The 21,030-nt window shown below is 34.0% G+C and overlaps 3 protein-coding genes across 8 annotated transcripts in view; 2 read left to right on the top strand and 1 right to left on the bottom strand.

Moving 5' to 3' along the window:
* The window catches only part of qin (tudor domain-containing protein qin), a 462,035-nt gene that overhangs the window by 89,609 nt on the left and 351,396 nt on the right, over positions 1 to 21,030 (top strand). The gene's annotated exons all lie outside the window — the stretch shown is intronic.
* The window catches only part of LOC141387473 (uncharacterized), a 143,233-nt gene that overhangs the window by 31,128 nt on the left and 91,075 nt on the right, over positions 1 to 21,030 (bottom strand). The gene's annotated exons all lie outside the window — the stretch shown is intronic.
* On the top strand, positions 3,841 to 5,075 carry Tssk (Testis-specific serine/threonine kinase). Its single transcript, XM_073957384.1, has one exon. The coding sequence runs from the start codon at positions 3,997 to 3,999 to the stop codon at positions 4,897 to 4,899; it is 903 nt and encodes a 300-aa protein (XP_073813485.1). The 5' UTR covers positions 3,841 to 3,996; the 3' UTR covers positions 4,900 to 5,075.

Genomic DNA, 21,030 nt, shown 5'->3' with positions numbered 1-21,030 from the left:
GATTATGATCGGTTTTCCGCAGTTAACGAATAATCGAAACTCGACTTTTAGTACACTCTCAAATAATCGACTAACCGAAAATCGAGTTTTAAATTTTTGACGAAAACCGTATAATTGAAAAACCGATTATTGCATCTCACTGCGTATCCCTAACCCGCACGACACACTGCACCTTTTCAACTGACCTGCCAAACCTACTCATCTAACTCCAGTGGATCTTTGGTTACAAAAGAACGATCACACAAACATATAACAATAAACACTGTTACAACAATTTTTTACTACGATAACAATTTTTCTTTTATAATATCGACTAGTAGATTTTTGCAGTTCTGGAACAGACCATATATTAAATAAATATCACTAATCCGCCAGATCTAATTGATTTTTATGAATTTTTCATTTTTTCTTCGCAAATGTATTGAATCGCAGCGCATATGAACACTATGAGTTGTCTACAAAAACATACTGCATTTCAATATTGTAATTTTTGTAAATTTAGTTTTCATAATGTAATAGGGACTACTCATGAAATTTGAAATTCGAAATTTGCTACCATTTCGACTAGTTTTTCCTTTTTATCAAAGACATAAATACAACAAGATAAGACATTTCTTTTGCTATCATTCTTCAGTGAATGGCTTTTGAATTTAACATAATGTTATGTTACGATATGGTGATATAACATTTTTTTCTTTTATACATTTTTACGTATTTAACCGAATTTACCGATCCAATTGACATGGAATTATTCTTGAATAGATCCTTAAATTCATAAATTTCGTTTCCATTACATGAAATGTTCCTGCTTGGTTGCGATTTTTAATTAACTGCAACCTGTTAAGGGTAATGTTTCTATACATAGTTTCGTAAACATTTTTTTGTTGCATGCATTTTGTCAGGTCTTTATTACTTTATGTCTTTGTTTTTATTTGGTTAAGCAATTCTTATGCATTTTGTAATTTACACTGATGGGCCGGTTGGCTTTGAATTACAAGTTAAATAAAATTGAATTGAAATTGAAAAATACTGCTTTTCATCCTAAACGTGTAATAAAAAATGCCCTACGACAGTTCTGAATGCTTTATATTTACATCAAAGACATAAATACAACAAGATAAGACATTTGTTTGCTATCATTCTTCAGTGAATGGCTTTTGAATTTAACATAATGTTATATTACGATATGGTGATATAACATTTTTTTTCCTGTATATATTTTTACGTATTTAACCGAATTTACCGATCCAATTGACATAGAATTATTCTTGAATAGATCCTTGAATTCATAAATTTCGTTTCTGATACCATTACATGAAATGTTCCTCCTTGGTTGCGATTTTGAATTAACTGCAACCTGTTAAGGGTAATGTTTCTATACAAAGTTTCGTAAACATTTTTTTGTTGCATGCATTTTGTCAGGTCTTTACTACTTTATGTCTTTGTTTACATTTTGATTCAAATTTGTTCTATTTTAGGGGATTTTCAAAATGTACATATTTTTTTATCCTGAGAACATTTCTGGAACGACCCTATTATTCAAAATTTTCTTTGACAATTAATTTTCAACAACAATGTTGTTTTTGTAAATTTGTTAGTTGTTGTAATTCATGCATATACCTTATATAAATTTGGCTTGCAATTTTTTATATTTTATGGGGGGCATACACTATACTGCCAAACTGCACTGCCAAATGAACCCTTGTGTACGTGTGTGATTGAATAGTGTGTGGCATTCCTTCAATCCATATTCCAAAAATGATGAAGTTTCCTCCCCCCTGCAAACCATTGGAAGATTGTTGGACGATTTTTCGACCAGATTTTTCTTCAACGCTTCTTTCCGGCGATCTTTTAGCGAATTTTTATATAAAATTCACCCATGCTAGTAATTTGCCATTCGTAGACAATTCTCAAAAATTATTGTTTATAATCAATCGCTGCGACAAATTACCTGTTATGCTTCTCGGCGATCTTTCCGCGAAATTGTATTATGTTCCGCTATTGTTAGAGCAGGCGAATAATATATTATTTTTCCGAACCCCGATCACGCGATTGTTACTAAAATTTTTGATTTTGTTGCATATAATTCTCATATACACATTCTGCATAACTTTGGTATAAATTGCACGTATTATATTATGAGTATTGACAAACATACTCGTAGTACATGACTGGGTTTTGCCAAGTGGAACTAAGAAAGGCCCGAGAAGCAGTATAAACCACTATGTCATAAGGAATGATAAATAATTATAACAAATCAGAAAATAAAACAAAAAGTATATAAATCAAAGACAAAAAATGAAAGAAACAAAAAACAAAGAAAAATGAAAAATAAATTTTCTTTAATTTTTTGTTTATATTGTCTTCTTCTTAAGATCTTCCAAATGATTCGTCAGCGAATCTTGGTCGCGAGTCGCATTCCATAAACACTTACTTTAGGTTGCTGTTACGCAGTAGATTTTTAGGCGATATCGCCTGCGAAAAATTATTCGTCCAGAAAAATCGCGTATTATTCTTAGGCGATAGAAATGGTTTGCAGGGCCAAAACTCGATTTTGGGTTGAAGTTTTCCAATTTTTTTAATTTCCTCACAAATAATATTTGTTGTTTTCAAAAATTAGTTGTTGGTTACTTGGAAAATAAACAAAATTCATCGGATTGAAAGGGGTTCATTTACAAAATCAAAACTATTTTGATTTCAATCCTGCCAAAACTACTCCCAAATACATTGACAAAAACTTCAAAATTTACTAATACTATTACAAATGCTGTCGTGCATGCCCATAGTGTATGCCCCGCATTAAAAGGTTTTCAAAATGTATTACCATGGCAGAACTACCAGGTAGTGGTATCACACCAGCTGATCGAATATGAAAAGTCAAATCCCTTTATAAAAAAATTATTTTTGTTGTAATTTCCCCAACAACATAAAGAAAGTTTTGACATAACATATTCAAAATTTTACGATGCCACTACCTGGTAGTTCTGCCATGTGTATTACCCTGCGTTTACAAATGACAGGACAGTTGACTTCATGTATTGGTTGTCAAAATCCCAAAACTTGCCTTTATGACGTAGGCGTCCAGACAACTGCAAAAACAGTTGTAAAATTAATTATGAATGAAAATCGTCGATTTCTTTTTGTTTTCCGTTCACATATTTTGTTTTGTTCATGTTCTTTTGTTTTCAACACATTTCAATTATTATCTCACACAGTTTTACAAAAAATGTCGAAATTTTGTTAACCCGGCTGTCTGTGAAAGAATGATGGACAAACGACAAATGTATGTATGTGTTAGTAAATCAGAGTTGTATTTGAAGACAAACTGTCTAGTGTAAACGCCTAGTTAATGTTTTTCCTAAGACAATTTTAAAACCGACCATATTATTCAATATTTTGTTTTACATTTCTTTCTGCTCAGCATCTATATCTCCTGAATATTAGTCCCAATTTACATTGGGCGAGTTTACTTGCGGCAATTGTCATTTTGTAGGAGAGAGAGGTGAGGCATATGGTAACCCTTTGCCTCTCAGCACCCTCTCTCACCTACAAACTGACAATTGCCGCAAGTAAACTAGCCTAATGTAAATTAGGACTTACATTTATTTTCAGAATAATTGTTTTTGATTAGTATTTTTGATTTTTTTTGTTTTCATATTTCATATAAAAACTAATTGTCACAATGACTTTTTAGTTTCCATAACATGAACGTTGTTATTGTAACATATTAGTTGTTGTAGCTGATATCTATACCTCACTTCATACACCTTGCAACTACCTTTTATAAATATGCCTGTCTCTGTTCTATGTCAAATTCTAAAATGTAAACATTTATTTGAAATTCTGTATAAGTTTTTAGTAGATATTCTTTGCATTAGTTTCTGTCATTGTAAATTGTATAGCTTCTGTTTCCTACTTTCGGGTGCAAATTCAAATCATCCGAATATATCTAGATGCAATTCAACTAAATTTCATCTTCATACAAATCAAAGAATCATGTCAAAATTTTCAACATCATCCAGTCGTCAGTTGAGTACTCGTAATTCGGACATTGATGCCTTGGCACAGCGGGGCTATAATATTGGCCACAAAATTGGAGAAGGTTCGTACGCCACCGTAATAACGGCTGGTTATGCAGATAGTACTGGTCAGGGATTACACTTGGCCTGCAAGATAATCGACAAGGGAAAGGCTCCGTCCGACTTTGTGCATAAATTTTTCCCACGTGAATTGGAAATTCTTACGAAGATTGATCATCCGAATATCATACAAATCCACAGTATTCTTCAACGTGGTCCAAAAATATTTATCTTCATGAGATATGCCGAAAATGGCGATTTGCTAAGCTATATAAAAAAGACGGGCCCGGTGGAGGAATTGCAAGCTAAAGCCTGGTTCATGCAAATGGCGAAAGCGGTAAGGTATTTGCACTCACTCGACATTGCCCATAGGGATCTTAAGTGCGAGAATATATTGTTGTCAAAACGACTCAATGTAAAATTAGCTGATTTTGGGTTTGCTCGTTATTGTCGCGATGAGAACGGTCGCGATATAAAATCGGAAACCTATTGTGGTTCGGCAGCGTATGCAGCTCCTGAAGTGGTCTGTGGTCGTCCATATGATCCCAAATTGGCTGATGCTTGGTCGTTGGGGGTCATATTGTTTATAATGCTTAACGGCAAAATGCCTTTTGACGATCACAATTTAAGCAAACTACTGGAAGACCAGCGGAATAAAAAGTATGCATTTCGTCGAAAGTTGCAAGAACAAATATCAGCTCAGGCAAAGGCTACAGTGGCAGTTCTATTGGAACCGGAACCACACGCTCGCTGGGATTTGCGTGAAATTCTTAATTGCAGTTGGGTTCGTAACGATGAAGAAGATCCCATCAAAGTTTAATACGTTTCAAATTAAGCGCAGATATATAATAATATATTGATTGAAATTATATTTATAGACTCGATATTATTCCGGAATTGTTTGCATTAACCTATATGCAATTTATTCAGCATTTCAATATTTGTTAATTTGTTGCTATAAAACTATCTAAAAATAAATCGAATGATGAAATACTACATTTTCATGTATTAAATAAACCTGTAGAAAATCAAAAGATTGACTTATGAAATTAAGTTACGAGAATAAACAACGGATTCTTCACTTTAAACAGTCATATCTCAGTAAACTTTTTTTGGCTCAGTTTCCATTTAGAATATGTTAATAGGATTTCTTTCGTAGTCTGTTATATTAAAAAAACTAATAAATTGTACCTTTTTTTTAATTTCACCCATGGGACGGTGTGCCTGAACTAACTTTAAATGAAAGGTGCCTATATCTGCGAAGTTTTTGCGGATTTTGAAACTACACACGGTGCTCTTGAAGCAAATTTAAATGGAAGGTGCTTGCACCTGGGAAGTTTTGCAGATTCTGAAACTACAAAGTTCATAGATGAGAAAAATCAAAAAACAAAAAATCGCCGGAGTGCTTTTTAAATAAATCGCGATTCAAGTTTACATTTATAGGGGTTGTTTAGATTTTTGCGATTTTGCTTGGAAGCCGCAAGTCCTATCAAAATGGGAATAAAGAAAATGTTGTAGCTATGAACATTTTCTACAAGATTGGTCTTTATGATATTCTCGTCGGTTTTACCGTTTTTGAGATATAGAAGTTGAAATTGGGACAATTCAAATTCAATTCAATTCTGTATCACCCCGTTATAAAACAACGTCATGACTGCAAATTCCCAACTTATATTCTAAAAAATGGTACAACCTAGGAAAAGTTACATAATCCAGTCTTGTAGAGAATTTCCACAGCTTTAAGATTTTCTCAGGTCCCATATCGAAAAGTCTTGCCGCATTCAAGCAAAATCGCGAAACTCTAACAAAAAAAAAAAAAACCTAAAAATGTAACCTGAGCTTCTTTATCTCAAAAATGGTATAACCTGGGAAAAATCATAAAGGTCATTCCTCTAGAGAATTTTCACAGCTACAACATAGGACTTGCGGTTTCCAAGCAAAATCGTGAAAACCTAAAAAACACCTAAAAATGTGAATTTTGACCGCGATTTATTTAAAAATCCCTACAGCGATTTTTTCTTGTTTTTGGATTTTCCTCATCTATGAACATTGCTGTTTCAGAATCCACAAAAACTTTCCCTGTGTGAGCGGTTTTCATTAAAAGTTAGTTAAGGCGCACACTTCATGAGATTGTTTTATAAGGGGACGATACAGTCAGTGCATTGTCCCAATTTGACCTTCTATATTTCAATAATGGTAAAACCTACGAAAATACCATAAAGGTCAATCTTGTAGAGAATTTTGATAGCTACAACATTTTCTTTCGTTAATCCCATTCTGATAGGACTGGCGGTTTCCAAGAAAAATCGTGAAAACATAAACAACCCCTAAAAATGTCAACTTGAATCGCGATTTATTTAAAAAGCGCTCCGGCGATTTTTTTTTGTTTTTCGATTTTTCTCATCTATGAACATTGTAGTTTCAGAATCTGCAAAAACTTCACAGGTGCAAGCACCTTCAATTTAACTTTGTTTCAAAAGCACCGTGTACAACGTTCATAGATAAGAAAAATCAAAAAAGTCAATGTTCTAATTTATAGGGGTTTTTATTTTATTTATTTTTATATATAATTTATCTTATATAAATATAAGATAAATTTGGATGGGTTTTTTAAATGTTCATAATTTAGCTTGAAAACGGCAAGTCTTATCGAAATGGGACTAGAGAAAATTTTATAGCTGTGAAAATTCTCTACAAGATTGGCATTTATGACTTTTTCCTAGGTTTATAAGTTCAGTTTAGGACATGCTGTCACATCGTTTGGTTCTTTTTGTACCAACTTGTGTTCGCTGCCTCCATTACGTAAACGTTTTTTTCAGGGGAAAGTCCATACTTCCTAAGAAAATAGTCCGAAAGGTTTAAAATGGCCCTATGGCACCATGTGTAGTGGCTGGAGCGCACGATAAATATCGAACGGATCTGCCGAATCGGTCTAAAATTTGGACTTCGAATCCCTTTGGTTTCTATTGTAATAACTTGTATACTTTTTCCCCATTACGACGGTACATGTTTTGTTCAGGGGCAGGTCCTTACTTCTTGAGATAATGGCCCAAATGCCTGCCGACACCAACTAAACTGAGTAGTACGTAAGATAACGTTGTTGTAAACGTTGTACATAGTATTATATAGACGTGAGAAGTATTGTGTGTTACTACTTTTCTTTAGGTCCGAGGCTGAGGGTATATCTCTGTCGGCCAAGCCGACTGATACTTTTTTACTTGTTATATGTTCCAATCTATTAAAAAAGGTCAAACACAGATGAATAGACTACATACGTATGTATGAAAATGAAAAATTAAAAAAAAATATTTTAATTTTTTTGAAAAATTTTAAATTTGTTTAAAAATGAAAACTCATGAGCTCATATAAAATAAAAACTTATTTGTTTCAAAAAAATGTTCATTTGTGTAGAAAAGTGTAGAAAAGTTATAATTCATATGGGAAAACGGTATGAGAAAGCACACATTTTTATCAATGTAATTCCAATAAAGTTAAAAAAGTGTTAAACGGGTGTAACAGAACGGGTACAAATGTATATATGGCCAGAAAGTGTTCTCTTTGCGAAAACGAAACGTTGTTCCATGTTGTTCCCTGAAAGTTCTAGCCCACTAAAGTTGGAATTTCACTAATATTTTGTACCTGAGGAAAAATAAAATAGCTCACTTTTTATAAAAGCTATGGTAATGTATGAAGACGTTTCTTAAAGTCAACAATGCTACCTACTTAAAAAAAAGAATGAATACAATATCTGTTATAGTTCTGGATAAATAGCTATTTGTTTCTCCAGAAATATGCATTTAAGAGCACGCCACGCTCATACCTTCCAATAAATATTTTGACCTAATTTTTTGGTTTACTTAGTTTCAATATGTTTACTATTGAATCCCATATAGTGCATTCTAAACCTTTTGCAACAAGATGCGACACAAATGTGCCCAATTTTAAACATTTTTTTGAAATACGACAAAAAATTGGGATTTTAGCCAGGAAAATCGATTTCTGAAGCACTGTGCGTCTTATATATGCCGTATTTATTGCTTATCTGTAGACAGCGGAATTTTATGCAACCCCTATTTTTGGTCCGATTCATGTAAAATTTTAAGACTAGGCATATTTTTGGCTTCTGATTACATTGCAATTGAAACATATGACATTTGCAAAATTATGCAAAATGCATAAATTTTTGCATATGCAAAATTTATGCATTTTATATATTTTCTTATGCAACAAATATTTCAATAATAGGTACAAAAATGTGTGTACAATTTTTCTGTTCAAAATTCTCTTCAGACAAGTCAATAAAATAGAGAAATGTAAAACCACTGCCACAACCTTCAAAATACCGACAAATTGGAGGTATCGCTCTATGGGGTCTATATGAAGATCTGAACCTAAACCAACAAATTTTAGGTGGAAAGTTTTTTATCCCCAAGGAAGACTTAATACCAAATTTCAGCCATTTCGGAGGGATATTCAGGCCACAACCTTCTAAATACTGAAAATCGGGAGGTACCGTTCTATAGGGGCTATATGAAGAGGTGGACCTATACCGACAAAGTTCAGGTGGAAAGTTTTATACCCACATCGAAGACAAAATGCAAAATTTCAGTAATTTCGATGGTATAATAAGGCCACAACCTTTAAAATACCGAAAATCGGGAGTTACCATTTTATGGGTGCTATATGAAGACGTGGACCTATACCGATACATTTCAGGTGGAAAGTTGTACACCCCCAACGAAGACTTAATACCAAATTTCAGCCATTTCGGAGGGATATTTAGGGCACAACCTTCAAAATATCAGAAATCCGGAGGTACCATTCTATGTGGGCTATATGAAGACGTGGACCTGTACCGAAAAATTTCAGGTGGAAAGTTTTGTACCCACAGCGAAGACAAAATGCAAAATTTCAGTCATTTCGGTGTGATATTGAGGCCACAGCCTTCAAAATACCGAAAATCGGGAGGTACCATTCTATGGGGGCTATATGAAGACGTGGGCATATATAGAGAAATTTCAGGTGGAAAGTTGTATACCCCCAACGAAAACTACATACCAAATTTCAGTCATTTCGGTGGGATATTGAGGCCACAACCTTCAAAATACCGAAAATCGAGAGGTTCCATTCTATGGGGGCTATATGAAGACGTGGACCTATGCCGACAAATTTCACGTGGAGTGTTTTATACCCCCAACGAAGACTATATACCAATTTTCAGTCATTTCGGTGGGATATTGAGGCTACAACTTTCAAAATACCGAATATCGGTAGGTACCGTTCTATGGGGGCTATATGAAGACGTGGACCTATGCGGACAGATTTCAGTTGTAAAGTTGCATACCCCTGACGAAGACTTAATACCAAATTTCAGCCATTTTGGTGGGATATTTAGACCACAAATCCTTGAATATATTTTTGCATATGGTTTCGCATATGCTCTTTTATGCAGATATTTACAAATATGTCAAAATATGCACGATATGCAGAATATGCAAAATATGCAAACATTTCTGGGCCTAATTCGTTTTATTTTGTAATAAAACGAGTTTCTGTCTAATCAGATTTTTTCGAAGACCTTCCTAACCATATATGCATTTGCATAGGATTCCGCTGTCTACTTATTTGCTATTAAGAATTAGAGACAATGACGAATTTAGGGCTGATGGCAATGCCAAAACTAATTTGCGATTCTTTTTGCTGGACGGACGTTATTTCCACACAAGTTAAATTTTCTTCTTTTTTATTTGTAAAAAATTTCTGATCATTCAGTTCATCTTGAAATAAAAAAAAACAACTGAAATTCAATCATATGTAGTTACGTTGCCGAAGAGAAAATCATACAATTAAAATAAGTGAAACGAACGAAATTTTTGTCAAATTCCTTCAACATCAGTGTTTTGAACCTCCAGCTATTCATTTAATTGTAAAAAAGTATAAATTCTAGTAAATTTTCTGTGGGCAACGCAACTGGAATTGGGTTGCTATTGATAATCGACCCCTTAGTTTACCTTAATTGATACATGTTCCTTTGCATTTAAGAGCGTAAACATATGGAACACCCACACATTTTTTGCATGAAAAATGTTAATAAAAACTAAAATGTGAAAGGAAATTGGTAAAAAATTAAAGAGTAGTTGCATTGTTTTTTATCCTTCAATACAAAATTATAAATACTAACATACATTGCTAACAATGACCATATCTTATACAAGTTAGGCATAACCTGTTTCCTTCTGATTCGGTGGTTACATTCAGATTGCTTTATTTATAAACTAGCAGTGCTCAATTGGGGTCCCATGTGCCGTCGGTGTGTGTCAATTTGCTCACTCACACAATTAGAAAAGAGAGCTTTTGTTTTTGAAATTAAAAATTTTAATACACAATTTTTTCCACTACACAAAACAACCCAACAAACCAATATTACTCGAGAAAACATATTAGAATTGTAAATTCTTGTGTAGCCACTGGAGAATAAACAAAACTTGATTCTCTAAACACGTTCCCGGACGTGAATGCTATAGCATTCATTTTCATGGTGACGTAGGATGACATGAATGCTATAGCATTCACATGCAAAGTCAATTGTAGTCATTAACTACAATATAATACAATCGCAAGTTTTTGTGATTAATGTACATAATACAACTAGTTTCATATATATCCATAATATTATAAATAAAAAAGTATAATAATATTAATAATTAATTAATAAATACACAAAAACTAATTTCGAAAAAATTGGGTGTTTTGCACTTCTCTGAGTTTTTTTTGCACTTCTCTGAGTTTTTTTGCGTCCGCAAACGTGTTAAATAACTTGATTCTTGAAAATGACGAATGGGTATGCTAATTATTAGCTTATCCCTGTAATTGTAGAATATTTTTATACAAATTATTTGTCGTAAATTTTATATAATCAGACTGAACGGTATTTTGGGAAACTATCAATATGTTTGTGTTTCAAAACCAACACAATAACAAAATGTTTTTGTATTTGTATGAGCAGGCCTGTTTTAAACTAGGTTTCTGCTAAAAATCTTAAAGAAAATCCCCGCCTTATGACCTAGTAGGTGGCTGCTAAGAATCTTAAAAAAATCCACGAACAGAGACATAATACCCTTTACCAAAGTGTGGTGTAGGGTGTAGAAATGTAATAAATAAATAATATTTGGCAACTCGGCAAATAAACGCGAATTTCGTGCAGCATTGCTTCCTACAAAGTACACAATTCCCTTCAGAGTTCGGTGCAATAGCTTTAAATTTTCATCCGATTCCTTCGTCAGAGAATACTTCAACCACTCCATACAACTTTGGATTGTATTCGGGGCGATATTGAATTCGAAATCAAAATATTCTTCCGGCTTTTGGATTGAACTTTGCTATTTTAGTTCGCTGGGAGTTTGCCATTCAAAAATGATTAACAAACATGCGTGTGTATGATCCAAAACATGCTTTGCAGTAGAACTCGTGCTATGCACTGAATTCAAATATTTATTTATTTAAATAATAACGAAATCGTGGTAAGAAGGCGTAACGCAGCTTACTCATCGTCTTACCATCTGGCTTACCGTTGTAGGCTGCTGTTACCTTCATAGTCAAACATTTAGTGTCTAATGAAATGAAGTCGTTTTCCTTGCAGGATATTTAAAAGTCGGAAGCAAATTAATGAGGTACATGACACTAGGCAAAAAATTAGCTGAGCACCAAAAGCCATGCCGTTGCATTTTGAACATCTTCATCAAGGTGTGGGGGATGGTATTGTTGTCATTGAAATTAATGTCTGAGAATATCCCAAATTACTTTTGAGATACACTTTGTTCAGAAACGAAAACATTTACCGGTACTATTAGCATTATCCTCTAAAGTATATTTAAATATTTATAGCATGTGTTTTGAGCTTTCACATACACGTTGTTCACATCAGTAAGCAACACTAAAAGAAATGGACAAGTCGTTGTATTCGTATGCATACACATAGAGAAAAAATATTTGTCGCTTTTGTTGGAACAAGTATATCCATTTTTGTTTCAACAATTTATTTGTTTTGTTCAAGCATTGTAATTGCAAACCCAAAAATACCATATTTTGCCCCAAACATAAAAAACAAAAACAACTTGCGAAATTCCTCAATATTGTACAAATAAATTCAATACCGATGGTAGGAACTATCATAATATAGAATTTTTACAAAAACTATTGTCAGCCCAGAAAACCTGTTACTGAAATTTTTGATATGATTGTATATAATTCTCATATACACTTTTCACATAACTTTGGTATGAATGTCACGTATAATATTACGAGTATTGGTACATGGTCAAGTTTTGCTGCTGACAACAAACACAATCATATTTCAGAACATAATTTTCATTCGTTGGAATAATGATACAATACAAGCTCTTTAAGGAGGTACTTCAGTATACCCGTCCGCCAGCTCAAGAACAGTCCACATTAATAGTGGTAATGGTAATTATAGGAGGTTATTCTGAACGTGAGTTTTCTCACTTTCTTATTTAAGTTGAAACTGCAGAAAGACAAAACTCTCGGGGACTTTTCATTCAGAATATCCCCCATTATTATTTGTACATATGTATATTGAAACAAAGTTTGTCAAATTTTATTGAAATTGGTTTAGACGAGGCCATAGCCATATTTTGTGATCTAAACTATTGGAAACATATCTTCACAATATTGTTTTGAACTAGGGACATTGGTTGATTTTAAATAAATGTAATCTGGATTTTGGACGTGTGGCCAATTCGTTTCTACCCACTATCACAATTAATACAAGTCTGAAGCGACATTTTCTGGAGTGTATCCTTTGCCAGCAGCAACAGTTGCAGCATTAGTTCGTTTAATTATATTCAATGGTCGTTTGTCTGACTATGCCTTCCTTCATAAGGTATTGTTCCCATGTGTTGCAAATTCAAAAGTACACAAGTTTTACTCTAATACACCACTTAATTATTTCCATAGCACCAACACCCACCTATAATTCGTTCACACGATTTTTTCCCCTTCGTGTCTGAATTGCATGCAAAATTCTAAGCAGTCTTTTTGAATATCTTCAAATTAGTTTGTTATTTATGTTTGTAGTGTGTGTGTATATATAAATGTATAAAAATACAATGTGGGAGCCCATTCCGAGGAGTGTTTGTACTGTAAATTGTCTTAGATTATAAAGTTGCATATTTGGAAATGTCTTTAATTCCATTAAATATGATGGCATTTATGACAGTTATGGTGATTGTGGTTTGGAAAGTTGCTTCTGTTATATTTCGCAAACCATATGTTCAAACAGAGAGGAAGGAGGTTTATGCTAAAGTGTAATAAAATTGTCAAAGGAAGAATTGTTAATGATAACTATTTGTATTCCCACTGCGATGCAATTGTTTCTAAGAAAACCGATTGTGTACTAAAAAACCGCACAACATAATTTGAGTGAGCTTAAAAAAAATCATTCCATTGGTTCTATTCTGTAATATAAGAGACTCTAGATTTAGAAATGTTGACAGAACATTTGCAACTGGGGAAATGTAAGGTCTTTAGTATTGTTTTATTTATTTGCACAATAGTCATTTTAGTATGTGCCGGCAGGGTTTATCTCAGTAAGTATTGACTTACTCCGGAAAAAAATCGAACCGTTGTAAATGAGGCCGCTAGACAACCTACTGAAAAAAGAATCAAAACGATGCGAGTGGAGCTCATAAACTTCACTTTTTCCGAATTTTGTGTGGAAGGTACCCGAAGGAGTGACTGGATGAAATAATACGATGCACAAAGTCTGTTCCGATCAGAAACTCCTTGTGAAAATTATCTTGCGGATTTGCCATTTTGGTTAGGCTAACATCTCAAGAAGTATGGACTTGACCAAAAAAATGTACCGTCGTAAAGCGACCCGCAAGGACAACCTACTGAAAAATGTCAGAACGGAGCTCTCTAAATTCACTTAATCCGAATTTTGCGTGGGAGGTACCCGAAGGAGTGGACCGATATAGTCCATATTAGAGTCTGGTATATATCTGGAAGGAATATTACTATGTGCAAGGTTTGGACCAAATCAATTGCACCCTCCGAGAGTTATCGTTTACACCATTTTACAGACTTTTTTTTGAACTTTGTGGGGTAGGTACCCGAAGCAGTGAACCGATATGGCCCATTTTCGAACTTAAACTATGTTTGAACAAAATTTTACGATACCCAAAATTTGGTTCAAATCGGTTGAGGTCTACAACCGATGTTGCACATTTTTGGTCGTATCAAAGTGTATATTCTAGAGTGGTTTTAAAAAATCTATGTCTGATTTTTTATGCGTTTGAGTTATACATATATATAGCTAATATTAAAATCCGACCCGATTTTCAAAAAATTTTGGAGGATTTCTTGTTTAGCCACAGAAATGAACTGGTAAAAATTGGAAAATAAATGTGGCCTCTTTAGACCAATTTCGTGAAAATGCACATTTGGCCCCATACAAATTACTATGGAAACTTTACGGCCCCAGTGGCACGTTATATTGATTGTCCACATTCCGCTTGTGCTCAAACTTGGCAATCTTAAAATCTAACAAAACTAAACACATTAGGGGGGTGGCAGTCTAGTACATACCCTCTCTAGTCGAAAAGCTGAAGGTATAAAAACACTTTGCAAAAAAAAAAAAAAAAACAAATGGAATTTACTTGTGAATATTTTAATTTTTAATTTTTCAAAACTATCGCGAAATTAAATCTTTGTAATCAATAGAAAAATGGAATGTATTACCGATTTTTGCGTTATCTCCGTCGTTTGAGCACCCACGACAACTTACCTTGTGTCATTGTAAAGGTGAGATTTTCTACTTTCATGGGCATACATTGCTTTCGAAAGGCCACCAGCTAGAGCTGTCATACTCGACATTACAATTGAAATCACAAAAATGAAAATTTGGGTTGGAGCATGGCACAATTACCCAGGTAGTGGCATCGTAAAATGTTGAATATGTTAAGTCAAAACTTTCTTTATGTTGTTGGGGAAATTACAACAAAAATTATTTTTTTATAAAGGGATTTGACTTTTCATATTCGATCAGCTGGTGTGATACCACTACCTGGTAGTTCTGCCATGGGTTGGAGTATCTCCGTTGTTTTCCCACCTACGTCAACCAGGGACGTACGCAGGGGGGGGCACAGGGGGCCCGGGCCCCCCCGAAATTGTTTGGTCGAACAAAATTTGTTAAGCTACTGTAACAAATTATTACATATCTTCTTTCTCATAAACATTTTTTTATGATTGAAGATTTCAAATGAAATGAAAACTTATATTATTTCTGAAGTTTGTTCAGAAAATGTGTATCATTAATAAGTTTTTTAAGAAATGTTTTGAAAATTTTGGTTGGTCCTATACTTTTTTTGAGAGAAACTTCTAATGAAATCTGAATTACTTCTTCATGTCATATCATTCCACTATTAAATACGAATTCCGTAATGAATATTGAATATTGTTATATCATATTCGAGCTATATAGAGGTCTCGAGGCATTACACTCAATGGATGTGCATGGAAAAATGTCTATTGGACAAGATGTATGAAGGGTTTTGCGTGAACTATATCTTAAAGCCAATTAGAAATTTGTTTCACTGGCTTCACCAAAATATTGTTATTCTATTTTAGACAAATTTGTTGCTAAACAGTAGAAGAAAATAATGACGTAAAATTAATTTGCTTGCGTCAAAAACTACTAAAACCTGTCATATTTAGCAAATCCACTTGAATTTTTTCCCTATCATCAACGTCGTGTGCAAACAACTTCTACCGAGGATTTAGTTGGCTATTGCTTTGTCAGATCAAGCTAAGATTTTATGTTCTCATCTAAAAATTGCTAAATATTAATCTTTTCGAACAAATCGGGGCTATATTTTGGAAACCAATTCGCATTTTGTTTTGACCTTTTTAGTAAACTTAAAAATAAGGGAACAAAGAAAATATTTTTGCAAAAAATCGACTCGAAAAACTGCATAAACGCTATAAAATGTATGCAATATCTAAAAATACCACAATTTTATATATATTTCAATAATTCACCACGAATTGCCAAATATGAGAATAGTGTGTTCGTGTCAACGGTGTTTGATATACATACATGATGTAAAAAGAGTAACATAAAATACTGCTGAAACAACATGAAGGAAGCATTTTACATCTTTACAATGTTCCAAGGAATTGTTAAGTGCACTTTTTGGAAAACTTCCTGTAAAGGTAACATGGTTCAGCTCCCAATGGTTTAGCAGCTATTCAGTAGAATTTCAAAAATGATGTAAAATTTTCTATATTTAATCGATTTTTTTGTATGACATATAAGTTCTGCTGCTTGAGGTCGGGCTACAATATTGCTAAAGACTGTAAAACAAATAATGCGAAAAAGGTTTTAGACTGGTTTAGATGAAGCCACAAAATTCGAACCAGATATGAAAAGTCCAAACGAAAAAATTGTATTAGAAGTTGTTTGCATTTTTAGTCTTGCTCAGCTCTTAGGGCCTTTAGTACAATCTGTCTGTATCTCTGTTTGTCTGGCAGGATGGAGCGCATGATAACTGTCGAACGGATTAACTGATTTGGTCAAAGTTTTGAATCTCGTAATATTTTAAGTTTAAGTCATGTCGGTACCTCAGCCATAAACGTTCAATACTTTATCTCTCGAAGGGAGTAATCGTTTCTATCTAAACTTTGCACATCGCAATATTTCTTCCTTGACATAGATCGAATCTAATATTGGTTATATCGGTCCACTCCTTCAAATATCGTAAAATTACTTTCAAATTAACCTCAATTTCCAAGAGAATATGTTTGGACGACATCTTCAGTTATATCCCTCACAAAAGTTCAACATAAGCACAGTTTAAAGACTGTTCGAGGATCCTTTGGACATTTCTTTTTGTTTATACGCGTCGTCTTGTTTACTGACAAAGCTCAAAATACTGCGGTGACAAACTAACAGGGCTTGTGGCGCGGTAACTATTGAAAGGATAGATCCTTTCCAAAATTTACTTTGTCGCTCCATTTCCGCGAAAGTTCAACACTTCAGCGCTTTGATCTAAATTTATTAGCAAAACGTATGCATTTATACGCAAGGTCCACAATCGTTAAGATAAATACCCCAAAAGTTCCGATATTTTTTATTATTAATTTTCTTCGTCCAACTCTCTGAATACAATATTGTTGGGGAAAATATTTGGGGTTGTGTAGCTCTTATTCTGGTCATTGTCGCAAATTCACACAGGTTGAGGGCACATACATATGTTCGCAAATTTTTCAGAATTCAAAATTCAGGATTTTTTAAATTCGTTTTCAACCGATTACACGTTATGACAAATATAAAACTCTTTTGGACACAGGTGGTCCTTCTTGATTAATATGCTTATTATTAGCGAATAATTATGTGGGGTTCTTTAAGGATCAATTGTTGTTTGTCAAAACTACGAGTATGTAATATTTGAAGCAATACAATTATTTAATTTAAGAAATATTTAAATTCTAGTTCTAATAAGTTGCAAGAACTGTGTCCAGCAAAGTGTTTAATATCAACAATTCCAAAAATCGTCCACACGTACAATTAAAAAATTAATGCTTCTTCTGTAACATTATACCGAAAGTGGAGATTACAGCCGGAACAACAATCATGGATTTTTTTCGACTTGAAGTGTTTTGTCACGATTTAGCTAAGAGTTTGCCGATTGATTTCTGATATTGGTTTCTGAGATATTTGTTCAACCATGCTTTGGCATAGCCCAACATAAGTTTTGTAGTCTCAAACAGTACTGTGACGAGGATTCGTAGTCTGCAAAGTACGATTTTAAATTTCTGACGTTTTTAATTGTCTTGCACAGACTCTATTACATCTAGTAAATAAACAAATACTCGGATTCGAGTTATTCTTCTTTTTCGAGGTATTTAATTCATAGAAGTCGAAAAAAGGGTTATAATCGGGTCGAACTATACCCTCCAACACATTAAACCCATGTATAACTTAATTCGTCCTACTCACGAATAGAGTTATATAGGGAATCCCAAAATCTAATCTAAGATCTTTGAAATACTAAAATCTTGTGATAGCAAAAACAATTGCAAATCTATGCGGTTGTAAAATTCTGGAATATACAATAACGTAGACCTACATGATTAAAGGCTTCGATATAGTTTATTTTCAATTCTAAATATACGAGGACTTATATTTTATACTCTTTAAAAAATTAAAATTGTATCCTAAATACTACTGAATTGATATACTTTGTGTCAATATTTCATATAAAATCAACTAACAAACCCTTTAAAATAGCTTTACGTAAAGCTACAAAACATTTCAAATTTTCATGATTTTTGGTCAAGTTGGGCCCCCCCGAAATGAAATCCTGCGTACGTCCCTGACGTCAACCTACTTTGAACTGTTGTTAAGGTGCAGTTTTCCACTTTCATTATTAGGCTTTGCATTTGGAAAACGCTTTATGGAAGTGGATACATTCGCATTAGAATAAAATATTGACTTTTTCTCAAAATAAATTTTTTGCCCATTCCGAACCCTGATTATGATCCGACCATCACCAAAATCAATAGGCTTATTCCCCTCCGGGACCACCATCAGCCCCCGCGATTACACATAAAATTGAAAAATGTGACATATTAGCGATAACGGCCATATTTCCGTTGTTTGACCCCCTACGCGAACCTACATTGCATCATTGTAAAGGTAAGATGTTCTACTTTTATTGTCAGGCTTTGTTTTTCGAAGGTCTCCAACCAGAGCTCTGATATTCGTCAGTATACTTCAAATCCCGAAAGTAACAAATTTGTTTGGATTGGCGACTATTGTGATATCTCCGTTGTTTGACCACCCACACCAACCCACTTTGCATCATTGTAGAGGTGATATTTTCCTCTTCCATTAGCGTGCTTTGCTTTTGGCTTCTTCCCCTCCGGGACCCGCATCACATGCAAAATTTGGTGACGATCCGATCAAAATTGCGACCTGTAGCGTGATGACAAGCTTTAGATGGACAGAGGGACGGACAAACATAGCCAGATCGACTCAGCTCGTTGAGACAATCATTTTGGTATATATAAGTATGGGTCTACGACCATTATTTCGATGCGTTACCACATAGTGGTGTAGGGTATAAAAAGACAACGTATATGGTTGTTAATAGAATAGATTTGATTCTTGACACAACGCTACATATAAATAACGAGACAGTCGAAAGAGTAAAACGTTTTTAATGTACCTTGGTGTTTTAAGCGACAAATGGAGTTCGTCAAACGAAATCAAGCGTCGAGTGGAGATGGCCACCTTTTTAAATATAAAACCGTATCAACAAATCACGACGTAAGCTTATGAACAAAGATAAAATTTAGGAAATGCTATTTGGTCTGTGTTTTTTTATGCAGTCGAAACCTGGACAATCAAATGTGCCGATGAAAAGAAAATCGAAGCGTTCGAGATATGGCTATATCAACGAATTTTAAAAATATCCTATAATGCACACATAACAAACAAGGAAGATCTGAGAAGAATTAACCAGGACAGACAACTCCTGCATACTATGTATAAAATCCCGAATAATCTCGTACCTATGTAACCTTATGAGAAACGAAAAATACAAATTTCTTCAAAACATTACAAAAGGAATGGAAGGAAACCGAAACAGTGGCAGGAGAGAATTATACTGGCTAAAAAACATTCAAGATTGGACTGGATACAGAGATGAAACCAACTTATTAAATTCTGCTAAAAATCGGGAGTTTACCCACTTCTAGATATATTTGAAATATGTTTTAAAATATGTAAACAATAATATTTTATTATCCCTTTATATCCGAGTACCGGATACGCAAAAAAAGAAGAAGAATCAATTCAATCACAATCGCTAAAAAACGAAAATCGTGAGGGTGGTCCAAAAACGGCGTGAACAATTTGACAATCGCTCAAAAAATTCTGTGTAAATACGATCGCAGTGTTTCAAACGACGTTTATAAGATCGTCACAGATCTATGCTTATGGACCCGAAACAAAAGAGCAATCGACCATGGGGTATTCGAAGATGAGCCAATTCCAACAAAAGTTGATCATGGAAGAAGCAATTCGAGGCAAATGGCCCCTGTTTCTTCTGCTAAACTGTCATGTGGCTACTATACGGCTGGAGGAACGTATGACGGTTAATTCTGAGTGGTACAGTACATTTTGTTTGCCTAAAGTCTCCTGAGAAATTCGAAAAACGGACATTGTGCACCACGACAATGCGAGCTCTCACACATCGATTCAAACTAGCGCTTTTAAACTTTACAAAACGTGGAATTGATGGGTCATTCGCCGTACAGCCCTGACTCGGAACCCAATGACTTCATATGATTCCCACAAATCAAAAAAAAAAAAAAAAACGCGTTAAAGACCATGTTTAAATCGAGCAGCCCTCGTATGTGTAAATTTTTGAATGTTTGAGAATGTATGTGTGAGTTTTTCAAAACGATAAAAAATCAAAACTGTTTTAAGAGCAGTACACATTGTCAGTTTTGAATGTCGATATTTCGCAGTTATCGATAACTGTCCAACCGTCCAGCAACCACGAAACATTTTGTGGTTGCATGATGAATGACAAAAATGAACGGCCACACTAGCAAGCACCAACAAAGCTGTCATTCAAAACTGGCAATGTGTACTCAGCTTTAGTAATGAACCCCATCAGTCTGATGAATCCGGTTGATTTTAATATTGTTAATATACATACAAATTTTAAGATCAAAAATAATTTCCAGAACCTGCAAGAATCTAACATTTTTTACTACGATAACAAATTTTCCTTTATGATATCAAAAAAATAGTAAAAATTTGTAGATGTTGCAGTTCTGGAACAGAGCTAATGTTTGTGAAGGAACAAAAAAACATAAAATTCATTGATGTTTAGAGGAAAAATTTAGTATTTCGAGT

This window comes from Musca autumnalis, unplaced genomic scaffold (genome assembly GCF_047663935.1).
Source record: "Musca autumnalis isolate F117 unplaced genomic scaffold, ASM4766393v1 scaffold_1, whole genome shotgun sequence".
In the NCBI taxonomy this organism is placed as follows: Eukaryota; Metazoa; Arthropoda; class Insecta; order Diptera; family Muscidae; genus Musca; species Musca autumnalis.
This window is presented reverse-complemented; position numbering and strand designations above follow the sequence as displayed.

What these genes read in the sequence shown, in the direction of transcription:
- Tssk (XM_073957384.1), top strand. Translation starts at nt 3,997, where the DNA reads ATGTCAAAATTTTCAACATCATCCAGTCGTCAGTTGAGTACTCGTAAT.